Here is a 17,944-nt window from a genome sequence, read left to right as displayed (position 1 = left end):
AGGCGCGAGGGGGCCGCCGTGCGAATTGCTGGGGGCGAAGGGGGTCACTTGTAATGTTTGGGGTACTTGGGCACAGAGCCAACTGCCCTCCCCCGGCGCCGCCGCCATATTGGATAGCCCTCAGAAGCCCCGCCCCCCGAACGCCCCGCCCCTAGAGTACGCAACAGGCAGCGCCTACACTTCCCATGAGGCCCCGCTCCCGCCGCGGGACGCAGTGCGGGCGGCTCCCGGCAGGGGGCGGTGCGGCGCGGAGGGGGCGGGGCCGTTGCCGTGGTGACGCGGGCGCGAGGCCCCCCGGCGGCGGCGGCGATTGGGCGCGCGCGCGGGGTGCGGTGGCGTCAGGGCGTGCGCGGTGACGCGCGGGGCCGGGGGTGACGGGGAGGGGAGGGGGGGCGGCTGCGCGAGCGGGGCCGCGCGCGAGGTGAGTGGGGCCGGGGGGAGCGGGAGTGTGAGGGGGTGACAGGGTTGGGGCTGCGGGTGTGAGGGACAGGGCTCGGTGCAAAGGGGACGTGGGTGTGGAGAGCTGCGGCGTGAGGGACATCGGTGACTTTAGGCTGTAGTTCCTGGGAAATCAGGCGAGACTGAGGACGGTACATGGCCCGCACGGGAGGAGGCTTAGGGGGACTGTGCCTGCCTGCTGTGCCAGGGTGGGGTGGTGGAGGGTGCCAGGCACTGCAGGAGTCTGGGGCTGGAAGGAGGAGAAGCAAGAGGGTCAGGGTGGACCGTGAGCAGAGCATCTGGTGAGGGGCTGCTCCAGGAGGGAGGATCTGAGAGTCCTTTCTCATCCCTCATTTCTGCCCATTCCACTCCCCTCTGTGCCCTGGGACCCCAGATGAAGGACATGTGGGAAGGAATCAGATGTGCTGTAGGGTCTGGACAATGCTGTAGAGGGGTCTGAGCAGTGGCTGCCCCATGAATCAGAGTCCCAGAGCTGGTTGCAGTGTTGGTCTCTAAAACAGTGACCTGTGAGTTGAGGCAGCCCGTGTCCCATTTCTTGTTTCTGCTCCTTTCCTCTCCTCCTGCCCTCTCCATGCAAATCCCTCATTGCCTTCAGCAGAGAATCCTCTTCTGTACAAACATGCTCCAGGCTGAGGTGGGAGTTTTCCTGATGACTTGCCATGTGTCAGCCAGGGACAGCAGAGGAAGCATCCAGGTGGGATGTGCTGGCAGGTTCCCTCCATGCCCTGCTGAGCTGGTGCAAGTGTTGCCTGGTGTGTGGTGTGATGGGTGTGTCCTGGCATTTAGCAGTGAATGGGACAAGGTGAGCCAGGCATTTAGTTTTAATTCTCAGATCTCTGGCGGCAGCAGCAGCAGAGCACTCTGGTCTGCAATGAGAGAGAGCTCAGGGTGTGATTTGTGCACTCCCTGCATGTGATTCAGCCCTCTTTGACAGATTCAAGGCTAATGCTGTGTTACTGAATCGGGATGAGCTTTATTGCTGGTGGAGGTGGAGAAAGCCACCTCCTGATGTGCCAGTGGGGCTGGAATGACTTTAGTGTTGTTATTTGTCAGAGAGATTAATGAGAAACTTTGTCAGGATTGTTTAGGATAACTGTCTTCCATACTGGGGGAGAAGGGCTGAGAAACCTGCTCTGCTGTGAAAGTGAAGCTCCTGAGGGCAGTTCTGCGGCCCCACTGAGGCAGAGGCTGGTGCTGGATCCACACTTGGCAGAGCTCTGGGCTGTCCTCAGCCCCTACCTCGAATCAAGGGCAATCACTGCCTTCAAGAGGATGTGGCTTTGACATCACTGATTGGGAAATCCTGATGTGATCGATGCTCCAGTGCAAGGGACTTGGGACGTATTTTTGGATCTGACACTTGTGCCCTCCTCTGGATGTGCCTTGATCCTGTAGGGAACACCCTCCACACTCAGGCCACGCTCAGCTTTTGAGGCAGGGGGTTCATGTTCTTTTTCCATCTCTCCTGGGCAGCTGCAGCTGCCACTGCCATGTCAGACCTGGAAGGATGAGCTGCACTGGGGGCTCACTCTCAGCACAGCACTCGCAGGTTGCTGCCCAGCTGCCTGGCCTGGTAGGGGCTGGTGATGCTGGTTTGTTGCTGGTTTGTTGCTCAGCTGCCTCACAGGTTGTCCCATGTCGAGGGCAGCAATACAAAATGGGGCTTTTCATTGGAGTGGGAGGAGCAGCTAAGCCTGGGTAATGTCAAGGAGGGTATGTGGGTGCAAATAGCATCATGTTCACAGCATCTTTGTTTAATGTTTTAGTCCAGTTAGTCTGCATAACTGTCTAAAAATAGGACATACTTCCTCTAAGTCCTCTAGTTCAAAGCCTCATAAGCAATTTTTTTCCAGCATTAGTCTCTTCCTTCTCTTTTGAGTCTGAAATTCGTACAAGGCAAAGTTATCAGGAAAACCAAGAAGAGTGAATGAACTCTGTTGAATCCTTAAGTTTCAGCCACCCAAGAGGAAGTTCATTAAAGTTGCAGGAACTTTCTGGCAGCCTCTTGAAGGTGGATGAAGCAAGCTGAGTAACAAGCAGCCTTGTGGCCACTATGGACCTTTTCCTAGCATCAACTTTGTGCATTGTCATAAGAGCTCAGGGTCATCAGCCTCTGGCTGCAGGTGACTTGAGGCAAAGGTGACATCCATGGTGAGGGGATGGGGCTGTCTCTGCTGGGACACCCCAGGGTTTGCTCTACCCCTGATCTTGGGACAGATGCTGCCTGTGGCAGCGGCCCCCTGGAGTCACCCTGGCCCAGGGTTTCAGCGTGCAAAAGAGGCAGTGTGTGTTTAAATTTCAGAGCTGCTGCTGGACCCAGCCCAGCACTCCCAGCAGCATAAATATCTGGCCTTCAGCACAGCCGTGGCAACTTGCTGTGTGTCCTCTGCAGATTGCTCCAGGTCCTGGCTGTCCCTGCTGACATGGTGACCGAGCGGTGGCTGTCGGCGGCAGGCGGACAGGGACAGCTGCTCCGCAGAGGTAACCCTTCCCCTTTGCATGCAGGCCTCCCACCCAGGCACTTAGCAGTGTCTCTAAAAACTTGGGGTAGGGAAGAGCAGCTTGCTTCCAGCAAGTTTGCCTTTGTCCATGAGCTTAAACTTTCTTAAATTTTATTTTAAATTTAAACTCCATGCCTTATTTTTGTTTGATTTCTGAATGTGATCTTATGGATTACTTTAGGAAAACACTGTGAGGACCATGGTCTAATCCTGTTCTCTTCATCTGGCTCTTGCTGTCAAAGCATAGTGACATACCATTTCATTATTTCACTGATGTTTATGATGGAAGTTGGCTGTTGTAGATGAGGGAGGGCACATGAGATCCGGGGCTGCACGTGGGTCACCAATCACCCAACAGTCCCACACATGACCCGGTGCTGGTGCTGTCAGTGTGGGACAAAGCTGAGCAGGTCGTGGCAGAGGCAGGACAGGGCTTTGGAAGTGGTCAGCAGGGCCATGGGCAGGCACTGTCCTGCCCTCAGACCTCTGAAGTGATTCCTGGAATCAGCGGTGCTGTGGCTGTCTGCATGTGGCTGTGGCTGTGCGTTTGCCTCAACACGGCTCTGAGGTGTTGAGCTGTTGTGGGTTCTGTGTCAGATTGGCGTAATGGTTACGCCATCTCTGTTCTGGTATTCAAGACACAGACTTCCAAGGATCTTCACAGCGTGTGGAGAGGATTTTATAATGAGCCCCATGAGGCTTTGCTGATCAGAAGAGCATTGTTGTACAGAATTGCTTTCTGGTGTTGATGGGCTCTGTCTTTCTTGCGTGAAGCCTTTTGAAAAATATGTATTTTTGTACAGTACATCTTCTTGCCCTTTGGGAAATATTTTGTCTGTGGCTATTGAATTATGGACTGGAAATCTGCAAATGTTCTTGGAGACTGAAGGATTGGCACAACAAGAGACTCTTGGGCTCCTCTGAACAACAGAACCTGACATACAAATGATGTTTTAATTGGGTGAGATGATGTTACAGTGCTTATGCCTGAAAGGTTATTTGCTGTCAGAGCCCAGCCTGGCTTGCCCTGACAATGACATTTTAGATGTCAGGGGTTTTGTGGTTTGTACTGACTCTTTTGCTTAGGGCAGGAACAATCTGATAACCACAGATTCGTCGGGCTGCATTGCTGCTTCTCATCAGGTGCTGCAGAGACTTTTTCCAGAAGTCTCTGTTCAGGGATGCACTGCTGCAGTAATTTTGGAGACTTGGGGAAAGTCTGGACAAGCAGAAATTATTTCCACAGTGAGGACAAGTAAGATTTTTCTCTAGAACTAGTTTTATTTTTTTTTGTTAATTACTCTGAAGTGTGCTTGCCTTGGCAGAATGCCTGGGAAATTGCTTTCCCAAAGCAGGGTTTAGAGTGGAATGATTGATGCCAGTATGAATCCTTTTGGTCAAGGAGATTGTGAAGCGCATCTTCCCCAAAATATATGTTTTGGGATGACGTTCACTGGAGCCCTGCTTGACTGCAGGAAGGGTTTGGAGCAGAACTGACTCAAGATGTATCTTAGTTTCATTATGACTTTTGAAATGCTTTAATATTCACTGTTTCAGTTGTAGTGTCTGGAAAATGTCTGTGTTCTTCAAGGCTTAGCCAAGAGCTTGTGAACATCTGGGATCGTTTTGGTCAGGTCTATTTGGCTTTGCAAAGGGCTCTGAAATGCATGTGTATGTTGGGGTGCTTTCCTGGGGACCTCACAGACAGGCTCTGCTCGAAATTTTGACTTTTGGGGAGTCTGTGGTTTGCAGGGGAATCCTGACCATGGAGGAGGAAGTGTCAGGATGAAAGCACAAGCCAGAAACACAAGTGTTTGTTCTGGTGCTGGGTCGAGCCAGAACCCACCTCTGGGGCTGGGGCATAGCCACAGCCTGGTAACCCCCATGGTATCCAAGCTGTTGCCATCAGGCTGCATTTCCTCATTTGCCCTGGTCTGGGAACTAGAACTTGCAATAGCAAAAACCAGAACATGCATGTTCAACCCTTAACAGATATGTGGGCTGGAGACAGGGAATGGTTTTGGTGATTTGAAAGGGCAGATGAGCAGATAGGGAAGCATTTCTTTGATGGGCTGTTAAGACAGACTTTACTGCGAAACACATGCCTATCTCATTAGGACAGGCTTTGTCAGGCCTTTCCTGGCAGGGGTTGTGTGAGATGGCTTCAAAATAAGCAATGCTTTGTGCAGTCATCTTGTTGATGGGAACCTAAGCTCAAATCCCTGTCCTGCCTGACTTGTTACAAGTGTTTTTCAGTGGAACTCTTTGATTTCATCATATTGCCATCTGGGATATTTCTGAAAATGTGCAAATCAGCTTTTCACCTTTAATTTGTTTATATGGGTTCTGCTAGAGATGTTGGCTCTTGAAAGTTGTTAACCCCATGAGGGCTGATGGTCAGAGACCCACATCTCTGAAAATATCCGTGGTTTCTCACGTCCATGGGGTAGAACTTGTGTTGTGGAACTTAGGGACATGGGGGATCTCTGGAAAGGGTTGTTGGTGAGCATGAACTTGAGGAGCCTGCTGAGCTGCCAGCAGCTGGCTGTGTCAGGAAGCAGTAGCTGCTGGCTGGCTGTGAGCTCTGTGGCTCACCCTGTACCCCCAAGACGGTGCCAAAGGCACGAGGATGTTATGAAAGGTGCGAATGCTTTGCTCAAGCATTTTGTTTTCTGGGAGCCGAGGCAGAAATCCAAATGGTCAGAGCACACTGTGAGTCTTGGCAGGATCACACTGACACGGTGGCTGCTCCTTTCCCTGCTGAAAAGGCAGGGGAATCTCTGTTGTCCAGGCAGCTATTGCTATGTGAATGTGGCCAAAAATAGCAAGGAAACAGCATTCCCATCTCGTTCCCTGAGAGGGTGTTGTACTAGTTTGTGTGGAAAAGCGATTCTGGTGTTCTCTGGAGGTTTTCTTCTGGGGATGTGTGCAGTCAGACTGGGACCCCTCTGTTTTCCTGCTCTGTGGCTGAAGGGGAGCAGCAGCAGACACAGCAATCTGCTCCATCCCTCTCGCTGCGCATGTTCCTGGCCCTGCTGAATCATCACAACTTATGCCTGGGCACAATTGCTCTCTGTCAGCTGCGTCCTGGGATCACAGCGGCGTGGCTGGTGCCCAGGATATTTTGCTAAAGTCTACAAACCCAAGTAGCACTTCTCTGGGAGTCCAAGTGTAAACATAACAAAACTTACAGGCTGATGGATTTATTTTTTTCCTGGTTAATCTGCGGGGTCTAAAATCTGTTGCTGCAAAGAGGAGGAGGCTTGCTGTTGGTTTTGTGGGCATTTTACTGCATCTGGGAGCACTGGAAACGTAGCACTAAAACCTAGGGGCCTGCTGGATGTTTGGCTCCAGACAGAAGGCTGCATGCATGTGTGTGATCCTAAGTGACTCATCAGCCCACTGCTGCTTTTCTGCACCAGTTGCTTTTCTGGGGAGCTGATTGCCCCTTCCAAAGCACAGGCGGCACTTGCTGGTGTCCCAGTGACCCTAAGGCTTTGGGGAAATCTAAGCTGGGTGCTGGTGTGTGCAGCACTGCCAAACTTGGCCTTACTGACCACCAGCAGTGCTCCTGTTCACAGCCACAGCTTGTGCCACTCGCCACTTTCCTGGAGTTCCATTTCAGTGCTGCTGTGAGTCTGCAGCACCCTGTGCCCACTGTTTGCCTTGGAAAGTGGTGTTGCTGTTCCTGTGAGCTTCTCTCTCACCAGCCCTGTTCTATAATTACTGATGTTCCTGAAACCAGATCCTTCCACATGTCCTGCTCAGGTTGGGGAGGACAAGGGGTCCCTAAGCAAACTGACTGCCTTGGAGTACAGCCAAGAGGACTTCAGCAGCTTGGGAACACGTCATCTTACAGTGGTTCATTCAATTCTGAGCCTCCAACCTCCTCACCTTTGGATGCTAAAGGAAAGGGGAATATATCCCACACAGCTTCTCTGGTGTGCAAGTGCCAGGTTTGCAGTGTGATCCCAAAGCTTTGCCACAGTTTCACAGCCACCTCTGCTGTGCTCTGGGCTGTGGGGGGACGATCCTCTCTCCTTGCCAGACTTAATGATCTTCTCAAATAGCAGCACTTCTGTGCCATTTCAAGCACTGAGAAGTCTCAGTGGTGTCACCTTTCCAGTACCTGCTTGTTTCCTGGCTGCTGTCCTTGTTCCAATGGGTCAGACCCACGTGCCCCTCCTGGCCATAGATACTTTGGGCTGTCCTGAGTTGACCACTAAACACAAATACCAGTCAGCAGTTGGCAGAATGAGATGTGCCAGTTTACTTCCTGAAAGTCATCCTGGAAATGCCTTGTAAAGGAATGTACAACAGGAGAAGATGGTCACAAGCAGTGCAGGGAGCCGACCTGGGGCTGGGCAGGCCAAACCTGCAAGTGTGACTGCAAACAGGAGTCAAAATCTGTAATATAGGAATAAACAATGACACCTGGCACTGATTTATTGCTCCGTGCTTCCAAAACATGCTGTCTCCATGAGCTAATGCAGCCAGGGAATGATCAGGAATGAAGCACTGTTTTAAATCCTGGGTTTGTTTCTTTGTGGTGGGTTTTGGTTGGTTTTTTTTTTTTTTTTAACGATCAAGGAAGTGGAAGTTGGGGACTTGACCAGATTTGCTGAAGATCATGGAGCAACACCTCAATTAAGAGCTAAGAACTGTGCAGCTCCTCCCTGCCTGCCCTGCTGCTGCCTGTCAGCCACAGAGCCTGATGAGGGCAGGGAGTTCCTCTGCTGGGAAGCTGTTGAGGGATGATTCCTCTGTCTTCCCATATCTGCCATCTCAAGATTCTGGAGCACGTCTCATGCATGCTTGGTGCTGGAGCCAGGGATGGCTGCGACTCCTGGAGAAGAGCAGCCTGGCAGACCCCGCTTTGTGCATGGCGGAGAGTTCAGTGCCCAAAGTCTCCTGTTTTTTCTGTGTCTGCAATATCTCTTAGAGTCTGAACAAAGCCAGCAGCAAGTTCCTTTTGGAGCAAAATGTCATGACCTGGTTTTGGGGACAGCATCAATCATGGTACAAAAAGAGAAGAATCCAGCAAGTTTCGTAACCTTTTTAATGAGCTGGGGTTATTTCCCCCCTCAGTGCCCAGGAAGTGGGTGAGTTAAAATGCAATAGATGTGTGATTCATTTTGGCAAGCCTGGCTGCTCAAGGCAGCTGAGGGAATCTCCTGCTCCCTGTGTCACAAGTCCTGGAGTAATTAGCAGCAGCTAATGGTCATGGCAGCTCTGGCAGCACCCCTCTGCTTAATGAGCCCAGCTCACTCCTGAGGAGGCACGGGGGGTCCACACTGAGCAGCCTTGGAGAGAGAATCACAGGACTGGGCTCTGAGGCATGATACAGCATCTCAGCAGATGCTTCAAGGGGAAAAATCTGTCTCAGAATGTCCATCCTGGTCAGTGCTGTGTGGGAGGGCTCTTCCTTGCTAGCTGTAGTAGTTTATTTTTGTGTGTTGCCTGCCTTGAGGCCAAGACTTTGAGTAAGGAAGGAAACACTCAGCTCCTAAGTGCTGCTGAAATCTCATTGGCTATTATGGGGGTATGCTGATCTTCCAGGAGCAAACATAAACATGTTTTCAGTGTTCCTCTCGCCTGTTTTGTACTCTCAGTTACCTTTCCTGTATTGCAGCATCTGCTTAGCTCTTATTTGGCTTTTATTAGTAGTAGCTGACGTGTAGGAGGAGGAACAGAAACTGGTACTTGATCAGCAGATCTTGGAAGCAGTGACACAACCTGAGGAAGTCTGCAAAAGGTGGTCAACCAGCAGCAATCACATCTACTTTATGGATTCAGGTCAGTTTTTGACTGTGGATTCAAAATGTGCTGCACATCACAGTGCTGATTTCTCAACTCACCCTTCTGTTTCTTTTGGCTGTGAATTTGGTGAACTTTCTTGTCCAGAGGAATAATCACAAGCAAGGAGTACTCCCATGATATATTGGTTTCCTTTTACCATTCTTTATGACCTCTTTTATAGTACAGTTGTATTGAACAACTGCTTTGAGCAGATCAACTCTGTGACTTGACTCTTGGGAGGTTTGGACCTTTCTTCGGTGCTTTGCATGGAAACTCTGAGCTTGGCTTCAGGGTCTGTCTGCTAATCAGCAGGATTGGCTGCCAGGGGAGCTGCCAGGCCACAGGGGCACTAGCAGCAAGCTGCTGGTTGATGATCTGGAGGCTTGGATCTTGGTCAGCTCTGGAGAAGTACTACCTTCTTGCAGGGAATCCACACTGAAGATTTTATCTCCTTTTAACTTTTTTTCATGTTTTTTTCCTCTCCTGGTTGTGCCACGTCTCTCTCCCTGTTCCCACTGATGATTTAGCTTGGCATAGATGCCAGCTTCTAGGAAAGACAAACCTGTTGCCCAAGCTGTTTGCAGCCAGCAGGCATCAGCCCAAGCCCAGAGCCGGCAAACAAACCCTCCCTGCACCAGCTGCAGAGGAAACTGCTGGCTCAGCCAGGGTTACCAAAGCTCCTTGGAACAGGCATTGAGGCAAGGGCACAGAAGTCATGAGATGCTTGTGCAGACATCTGGGGCAAAGCAGAGAGCTCTGTCTGCAGTGGGTTTAAAGCAAGGGGCTTGTGCTGGATGCCAGGGACGAGGGGAATCTAATGAGCTGCTCATTAAGCTGCTGCAGGATGGATTTTCCACTGTAGACAAGCTTCTCCTGCCACAAGCTTCCCCCACTAACTGCTCTTCCAGGCAAAAGTGTTTTCCTGATGTTGGTGTGATCATTTATATATAACCCTGAAAACAGTGAAGTTCATTACCCTCCATCTCCAATGAATAAGTTTTCCTGCCTGTCTGCCATGTCCCACTGCGTGGGATGTGTGAGCAGAGGCCAAGGATAACACAGCCCTTCAATAGTCCCTCAGTGCTTGTGTGGAGGCACGGGAAGGGAGCAGCCCCCTGCCTGCCCCTGCTGCCAAGGAGCACAGGGCAGTGTGCTCACTGTTGCCACTAGTGTACCTCACCTGGAAACAAAGCCACCTGTCCTGCAGTCTGAATTCCCAGTGTGGCGTGAAAAAATAAAGCCCCCTCAGCTGCAGGAGACCCAAGCTCTGGTACAGCACCAGCTCCAGGGGTGACTTGTGTTCTGGCTTTGTGACATGTTTGTGTTCACCCTCCCACCTGCAGGTTTTGATCTCTCCCTGAGCTGCTTCTTGCTCTTTCAGGGAGCTCTGACCTTGATGTCTTTCCAGCAATCCAAGGAGCTGGCTGCAGCTCAAGTTCGAAGTGCCAGGTGTGAGGGTCTGCTGTGGGAGGGCAAACAAATCCAGAGAGTCCTGGGTCACTGCTGCCCTTTGCCAGCAAGCCCTGAGTTGTGCTGTGGGCTTGGGCATGGGGCGCAGACCATCCCAGAGCTCGGGGTTGCCCTTATACAAGGCCTCTGCAATATCCTGCATTAGTTTAATTTGGGTCTGCAAATTGAGGCTCTCTTGGTTGAAGGTGGATTTCAGTGGCTTTCCTGTATTTCTCCACTTAAAAATAACTCTCTTAAGGAAGTGGATGGAACTTTACATAAGATGTGCTTGAGATGTTAATTATTCAAGGAGGATCCAGTTTAGGAATCAAGATCAAGTCAGTTTAGGAATCAAGCATGGTTGGGAGGGAGGTGGGAATTGCTCTGCCATAGTCACGGTACTGGTGCTACATTGTTTGGACTGCTGGAGATTTTTTGTGGGCTCTTTGGGATGCAGTGAGGCAAACAAGGAGAGGAAGTGTGTGGGGGAGGATGGGGCCGTTCCTCCCACAGGAAACCCGGGATTAGGACACTGGTTGGATTGTGTGGCTGTTGGGATTGCACTGCTGGACCCCGTGGCTGAGCGCGGCCCGGCAGCTGCGCAGAGCAACAGCAACACGTTCAACCCTGCTCTTGGCAGAGGAGCCAAGTGAAAACAAACACAAAGGCTGCAACTGGCAGCACTTTGACGGGAAGGAGTGCGAGTGCAGGGCTGACAGGAAGCCATCAGTCTTGCAGATGACTTGCATGGGCCAGGGACTTTTAGCCACTGCCTGCTTCTGCACTGAGCCCGGCTCCCCCTGTATCTTCCAGCCATGGGCACAGTGTGCCCTGATCAGCTGCTGCTCCCAATCCAGGCTCTGCCATGGCTTGGCAGGAGCAGGGGTTGGAGCCAGCCCTACTTTGATCCCTCTGGAGGTGTTGGTTCTATCAGATCATGGCCCTGGCTGGTACCATCACATCCTGGGTCACTGGCGGCTCAGGGGGACGTTGTCTGGTGCAGCATTTCTGCTACGGGACTTGTAAGCTGGGGACCCCTGGTCTCTGGGTGGCATCTGGGCTGGTTTGTGGTCTGCTGGGCTTTAAAAACAATTCTGTGAGCTTTTGCTTCCTTGAGTCCTACAGAATATTTATTCCACAGTGTAGAGGGGTCTTTAAAGGGGCCCTGTTCTGCATGTCTCACTGGCCGAGGAGCAGGCACAGAGCAGGACTGGTGTGGTTGGTGACACTGCCCTGCTGCTGAGCTGCTCTGTGCAGGCACTCAGTGGCCTCTCTCCATGTCCTGCAGGCTAGCAGGAACAGCCTGGTGGGGTCCATCTTGGATAGACGCGGATGATGCCAGAGCTATGACAGGGATTGCAGTCTTGGCACTGAGGGGTGATCAATTATGGAACAACTACAGGAGGAAGTACCTGAGGTCAAGGAAGAGGAAGAGGAAGAGGCAGTGATGGTGGCAAGTGGAGCCTCAGATGCAACTGGAGGACCAGACAGCTCGCTTCCTTCAAGCAGCTACACAGGTGAGTGGAACTACAGGAGTTCATCCTGTGGAGCATCCAGGTACCCACAGCCCCCAGGCAGCATGCTCAGCTGCAAGGGCAGAGGATCTGTCCCTGAATGGAGTTCAGCTCCACATTTCACATTTATTTGTGAAATAATGCTCCATGTTATGGAGAGGCTTATTTCTTCCTCTGTGGTCACTGCACATCCATTGGCAATGGGTTTTGGAGTGGAAATTAAAAGGACAGGCAGGTAACATTGTGCTTCAGAGCAAGGGGCCTTCCAGGGTGCTTGAAAATGCTTCCTTGGACACTTCTTGAGTTCCTCAGAGCAAAGTGATTGCAGGAGGTGGGAGAGAAGATTTGTGGATGCAGAAGAGGCTCCTCCAGAGCCCTTGATGTTCCAGCTGGGATATCCTGTGCCAGCAGCTGGACAACAAGGGATTATAAAATCTGCTGGTTGGGGTTTCATTGCCAGGACATGAATGCCAGAGGGAAAAAAGGAGCATTGATGTGGAGTCTGAGCTGCTGGGGCATTCTTGGCTCTGTTCATGGCATTTGCCTGCAGCCAGTGCCAGATTCCAGATGTGATACCAGGGGCAGGCAGGAGAGGGCCGGAAATCGCTCCTCAGCCCCACAGCTGGAGGAGCTGGCCATGCCAGGAGCTTGGCCTGTGGCTGTGACATGGAAAGACGTGTTCTTCTGTGTGTTTGCAGACCTGTCACAGAGCTCCTCTCCCTCGCTGTCAGACCAGCTGCAGATGGGCTGCGAGGAGGCGGCGCTGGGAGCGCTGAACGTGGAGTGCAGGGTCTGTGGGGACAAAGCCTCGGGCTTCCACTACGGCGTGCACGCCTGTGAGGGCTGCAAGGTGAGTCCCAGGGACAGCTGGGTCCAGCAGCACCAAGCAGGGGTTAGATCCCAGTGACTGGGCTGCCTCCTCACACAAGATTTGCAGCAAAACAGGGATTCGGGTTTGATTGTAAAAAACTCAGCCTGTCTAGAATGGGGCACGTATAGGCAGGCAGCAAATGCTGCCCTGGGAAGAGGGCTGAGACCTGTATGGCCCAAACCTTGCCTTGTCATGCTTTGTTGTGTAAGGCAAATCCATCTGTCCCCATAGGAACCCTGAGTTTGATTTTAAAAATAGTTTGTGTGCTGCAGATCAGCAGTGAGCTGTGTATTTATCTCCTTGGGATCACTGGCTGCAGCTTGGATGTTCCTCTGGAATTCTTTCCCTGCAGCAGATCCAGCAGGGTTGCGTTAGCAGCCCAGATCCTGCCAGACATTCCTACAGGCTGGGGTTGGCCCGTGGCTTGTTCCTCCATCCCTCTCTGTGGGCTGCTGGCACAGTCACAGCCCCAGGCATGGGGTGCCCCCACACCTCTTCTTCTGCAGCTCCATTTTGCCACCACATGACTTTTCCTTGGGATAGAGACTCTGCTTGCATCAGAGAGACCCAGGGCACCCCCTCCTGAACCTCCCTGAAGCTCCTGGGGATAACAAACCAGCCTGGCCCCAAACCATAGGCGCTGCTGCTCCATGTCCCCCTGCTCCCTGCCTGCAGGGTTTCTTCCGCCGGACGATCCGCATGAAGCTGGAGTATGAGAAGTGTGAGAGGAGCTGCAAGATTCAGAAGAAGAACAGAAACAAGTGCCAGTACTGCCGCTTCCAGAAATGCCTCTCGCTGGGCATGTCACACAATGGTGAGTGTCAGTGCTGCCGACAGGCCTGGCCAGCTGGGTGACACAGGGCCAGCTGCCCTCCTGTGAAGGGTGCCCATGGCTTGCTGTGCTTTAGCCCATGGCTCTTCTTGCTAGGGGATCACTCAAATCCAGTGCTTCAAGCATTTGACTCCTCTTCCCCTTTTTTTGTATGAGAAGGGGCTGTGCATTCCCACCCTGCAGTGCAGCTGCTGGCATGTGGCTGTCTCTTACGGACTGGCCCTGAGGGAACTGGACACACAAATTGTTCTTCTCTGCTGCGACTTTTACACTTCAGGTGTAAGAATCTCAGACCCAGACAAGCAAAGGTGTTTATGTGGGAAGCAGGGTTTGAGCAAGAGCCAGAGGAATGGGATAGAAGTCTGTTTCATGAAGGTGTTAGTGCTGGAGGAACTGCAGCCTGGAGAAGCATTGTGTTGTGTAGCTGCAGGTGTTCTCCAGCAGACCTGTCTGTCTGCAGTGGCAGAACAACCTGCTGCCTCTCTGGATGCATCTCCTGGGGTCCCCCTGCTGTCCTGACCCCCAGTTTTGCCCCCCAGCAATCCGCTTCGGGCGCATGCCAGAGGCAGAGAAAAGGAAGCTGGTGGCAGGGCTGACAGCGAGCGAGATCAGCTGCCAGAACCCACAGGTGGCTGACCTGAAAGCTTTCTCCAAGCACATCTACAACGCCTACCTGAAGAATTTCAACATGACCAAAAAGAAGGCAAGAGGTATCCTGACCGGCAAGGCCAGCAGCACCCCGGTAAGTTCCCTCCCAGGCAGGTGGGGTTGGCCATGGCCAGCACAGGGGACTGTTCTCTGGGAGATGCTGCACGTCTCCCTGCTGCCGTAGCTGTTCCACATGCACCATTCTCACCTGCAGCCAGGTGGGCTCTGCGTGTCCTGCCCCTTGCTGGGAAAAATCCCATTGCTCCGCACACTTGTGCTGTGGTGGGTGGGTGCAGATTACCTGGGCACTGTCAGCCCCAGAGGCAGGGCACAGCACAGGGACAGGCAGACGTACATGACTGTCCCGAGCAGAGCTGGCACCTCGAGTCCCCGCAGCAGACTCCTAACTTGCTTCTTGTTCAAGCAGCCTTTTGTGATCCATGACATGGACACCTTGTGGCAGGCAGAGAAGGGGCTGGTGTGGAAGCAGCTGGTGAATGGCATCCCCCCCTACAAGGAGATCGGGGTGCACGTTTTCTACCGCTGCCAGTGCACCACGGTGGAGACCGTGCGGGAGCTCACCGAGTTTGCCAAGAGCATCCCCAGCTTCGTCGGCCTCTACCTGAACGACCAAGTGACTCTGCTCAAGTACGGGGTGCACGAGGCCATCTTTGCCATGCTGGCCTCCATCATGAACAAGGATGGGCTGCTGGTGGCCAACGGCAACGGCTTTGTGACCCGCGAGTTCCTGCGCAGCCTGCGCAAGCCCTTCAATGAGATCATGGAGCCCAAGTTTGAGTTTGCTGTGAAGTTCAACGCGCTGGAGCTGGATGACAGTGACCTGTCCCTGTTTGTGGCTGCCATCATCCTGTGTGGAGGTGAGCGGGTGCCCTCGGCCGTGCCAGGGTCAGGAAGAATCCTCCTTGCTTAGAGGTGGTTCAGAGGGGGCTAGGGGAGCTGAGCTGCAGCTGGGCTTGAGGTCAGCCAGGGATGTCTCAGGGGCATGAGAGAAGAACTGAACACTTCCAAAACCAAAACTTCTCTGTGAAGGTGATGCCTGGCAAGCTTGGACCAACAGCAAGGAATGTAGAAGTGGCATCTCCTTCTCATGTGCTGCTGTGGGATACGTTGTCCAAGGGCACACTGCTCTCCTTTCTAGCTGATGAGGTTGAAGTCATGGTGGGTGGGTTACAGTCCCTGGCTCCCTTTCCTCAGGAGCAGAGTATACTTTGGAGGGCTGCACCATGACCCTGCAGCTCCCATGCTTCCTCTCCACAGACCGCCCTGGCCTGATGAACGTGAAGCAGGTGGAGGAGATCCAAGACAACATCCTGCGAGCACTGGAGTTCCACCTGCAGTCCAACCACCCAGATGCCCAGTACCTCTTCCCCAAGCTGCTGCAGAAGATGGCTGACCTGCGACAGCTCGTGACAGAGCACGCCCAGCTGGTGCAGAAGATCAAGAAGACAGAGACAGAGACATCTCTGCACCCACTTCTGCAGGAGATCTACAAGGACATGTACTAAGGACCTGTTATTTATGAGAATGAAGCCATGGATTCCCATCAAGACTCTTTGTACAGAAACAAAGAAAACCCTTCCCAGTGTCTTCCATTTCTCCTACTGGAAACTCTTTTCTATGTGACCCTGACGTACGGTACATAGGGCAAGATGCCGTCAGGATTTGCAGGTGCCTCCTGCTTGGCCAGGGCTTCCGTTAACACACACTAACAAATCTGCAAAGCTGCTGTTCCCCTTCCTGTGGCCCAGCTCTGGCTGCCCAGTTTACATGGCTCAGGCAGCGAGGTCACTGTGGCACCTCGGGTCCCCAGGGTGGGGAGCCCTGGTCCTTAGGAGGGCCGAGGGGTGCAGGGGCCAGCAGGGCTGACAGCAGCACTTACAGTGTGTCTGTATTCTCTTGTTCGTTTGCACTCCAAGGACGTGGTCCTGAGCCATGAAGTCTGGGACAGTGTGATGAAAGGATGTTTCTCTTTTCCCAAAGAAAAGCTCTGGAGTATTTGAACACGGGTAGGGCTGTCCCAGGGGAAACTCTCATCTGCAGCCCCCCCTGTGCTCTGCATTGTGTTCCTGTCTCCCAGTGGGACTGTGTGAACTCTGCCTTCCTGGGTGCTGGGTGGGAGCCTTTGCTCCTGGCACCCTCGTTCCATAGGGAACCTGTCCCTTGGCACCTCAGTAGGAGGGAAAGGATTTGACTCCTTAAAATTCACCTTCAGAGCAGAGGCACAGAATCTGTGGCTTCCACAGGCTGCTCTGCACAGATGTGAGTTACAAAAAAGGTGTGTGGAGGGTCAGAGGCCTTGAGCTGGTCAGGGTTTGGTGTCCTGCCTCAGTTTCCCCTCTGTGAAAGGGACCTGGATTGTCACATGCTGCCTGCTCAGAGCAGGAGCACGAGGATCTGTTAGTGCATTGGTTGCAGAGAGCTTTGCAGCTGTAAATGCCAAGGATTTATAAACAGGGAGGGGGGCGGTTGGGATGCTCACAATGAGCTGCAGCTTCCCAGTGAGCGTGGCTGTGTCAGGGAAGCTGCCAGTCCACCTCTGCCACTGTTCCCAGGAGTGGGAGCAGCTCCAGGCTTGGAGGTCTGCCTGATCCCAGCACCATTCTGGGACTTTACCTCACAACTTCTCACAGCTGTAGTGAAACACCACAGTGCTGCCTGGGTCAGGCCAGGCCCCTGGTGTGGGGGCTGTGTCCCTTGGGCTTTGGGCAGGGGGAGGATGGACCTGGAAAGGGCCCAGTTTCCTTTTCAGGATAATGGTGTCTCACCTAAGAAGTGACACTTCCCTGTCTGCAGCTCCTAGTCCCCTGTGTCCTGAGCAGCCTTATTAAAATACTGATATTCCCTAGGAGGGGTTGTGGGAGCAAATTATTCGGTTTTATTTTACTTTCCTCCTCTTCAGGGTAGCAGATTTCCCTGGTGCAATAATTCCTTTAAAACCCAAAGGGGAAGAGCACTGGGCTTTCCCTCCCCATCACAGGGCTGGCCGGTCCCAAACCTCCCCCTGCTGCCACACTCCTCAGTTTGCCGTGCCTCAGTTTCCCTGCCCAGCCCTCCCCTCCCTACCTCGCAGGGGTGTTGGGACTTACCGTTTCTGAAGCACTTTGAAGCCCTCTGGGGGAAGGCACTGGAGACATGCATGTGCTGGTTGGAGCCCGGGGATTTGTCCTTCCCAAAATCCCGGTGGTGTCCCCACCTCGGTGGCAATGCAGGACTCGTGCCCATCACCTGGGAAACTTTTTGCTCTTCCTTCCTCGACAGTATAACAACCCTCAAACTGAAATGTATATTTTTGCTAGAAATACAAACCTCCAAGTGTTTTTAATAATATAAATAGTGTCCACAAACTGACTTGACTTTAAATAAATCTGTACTAAATATTTAAGAACCTTTTAGCATCCAGCCTGTCTTTGTGGGCTTTCTCTCAGCACCTGGGGGCAGCTGTCTGTGAGAGAGGAGAGCAATGGGATTTGCTGTGATTTCCAGGGATTTGCTGTGATTCCTGGGGCTCTGTAATTCCCGATCTCGTATCTGCTGTGGTTTTCTTGTCTACAAACCTGAAGCAGTAGAAAGAGCCACTCCTGAGCAGGATCCCAGCCTCAGCTGGAGGTTTCTTGCCTTAAGTGCTGAGCGTGGATCTGGAAATGAGCTGAAAACACAGCGAGGAGGGGAACAATGAGCTCCAGGGCAGTCGTGCTGGCGCCTGGTGCTGTCCTTGGCTGTGGTGAAACACCTGAAAATTAGCAAGGAGGAGCTGGAGATCCCCCAGGCTCCCCTGAGCCCTGCTTGAGTGCTCTGGGGGAAGCTGTTCCACTGCTCCCTGCCTCTGCCATGCAGCTGGGGGCACTTGGAG

General features: G+C 52.7%; 1 protein-coding gene across 5 annotated transcripts; it reads left to right on the top strand.

Moving 5' to 3' along the window:
• Positions 1-394: 394 nt before the first annotated feature.
• Positions 395-17,479, top strand: PPARD (peroxisome proliferator activated receptor delta). 5 transcript variants are annotated; one of them, XM_084220529.1, is made up of 8 exons: positions 395-421; positions 2,852-2,940; positions 11,497-11,725; positions 12,421-12,572; positions 13,269-13,407; positions 13,965-14,167; positions 14,501-14,951; positions 15,352-17,479. In XM_084220529.1, exons 3-8 carry the CDS (start codon positions 11,596-11,598, stop codon positions 15,597-15,599), a joined length of 1,323 nt encoding a protein of 440 aa, XP_084076655.1. In that variant the 5' UTR covers positions 395-421; positions 2,852-2,940; positions 11,497-11,595; the 3' UTR covers positions 15,600-17,479. The 5 variants fall into 5 exon arrangements, with proteins under 5 accessions (XP_084076655.1, XP_084076651.1, XP_084076652.1 ...); XM_084220525.1 differs by having other exon boundaries at positions 14,498-14,951; XM_084220526.1 differs by lacking the exon at positions 395-421 and adding an exon at positions 1,091-1,153 and having other exon boundaries at positions 14,498-14,951.
• The last annotated feature ends 465 nt before the right edge of the window (positions 17,480-17,944 follow it).

This window comes from Fringilla coelebs, assembly GCF_963513975.1.
Source record: "Fringilla coelebs genome assembly, chromosome: 23".
NCBI lineage: Eukaryota > Metazoa > Chordata > Aves > Passeriformes > Fringillidae > Fringilla > Fringilla coelebs.
This window is presented reverse-complemented; position numbering and strand designations above follow the sequence as displayed.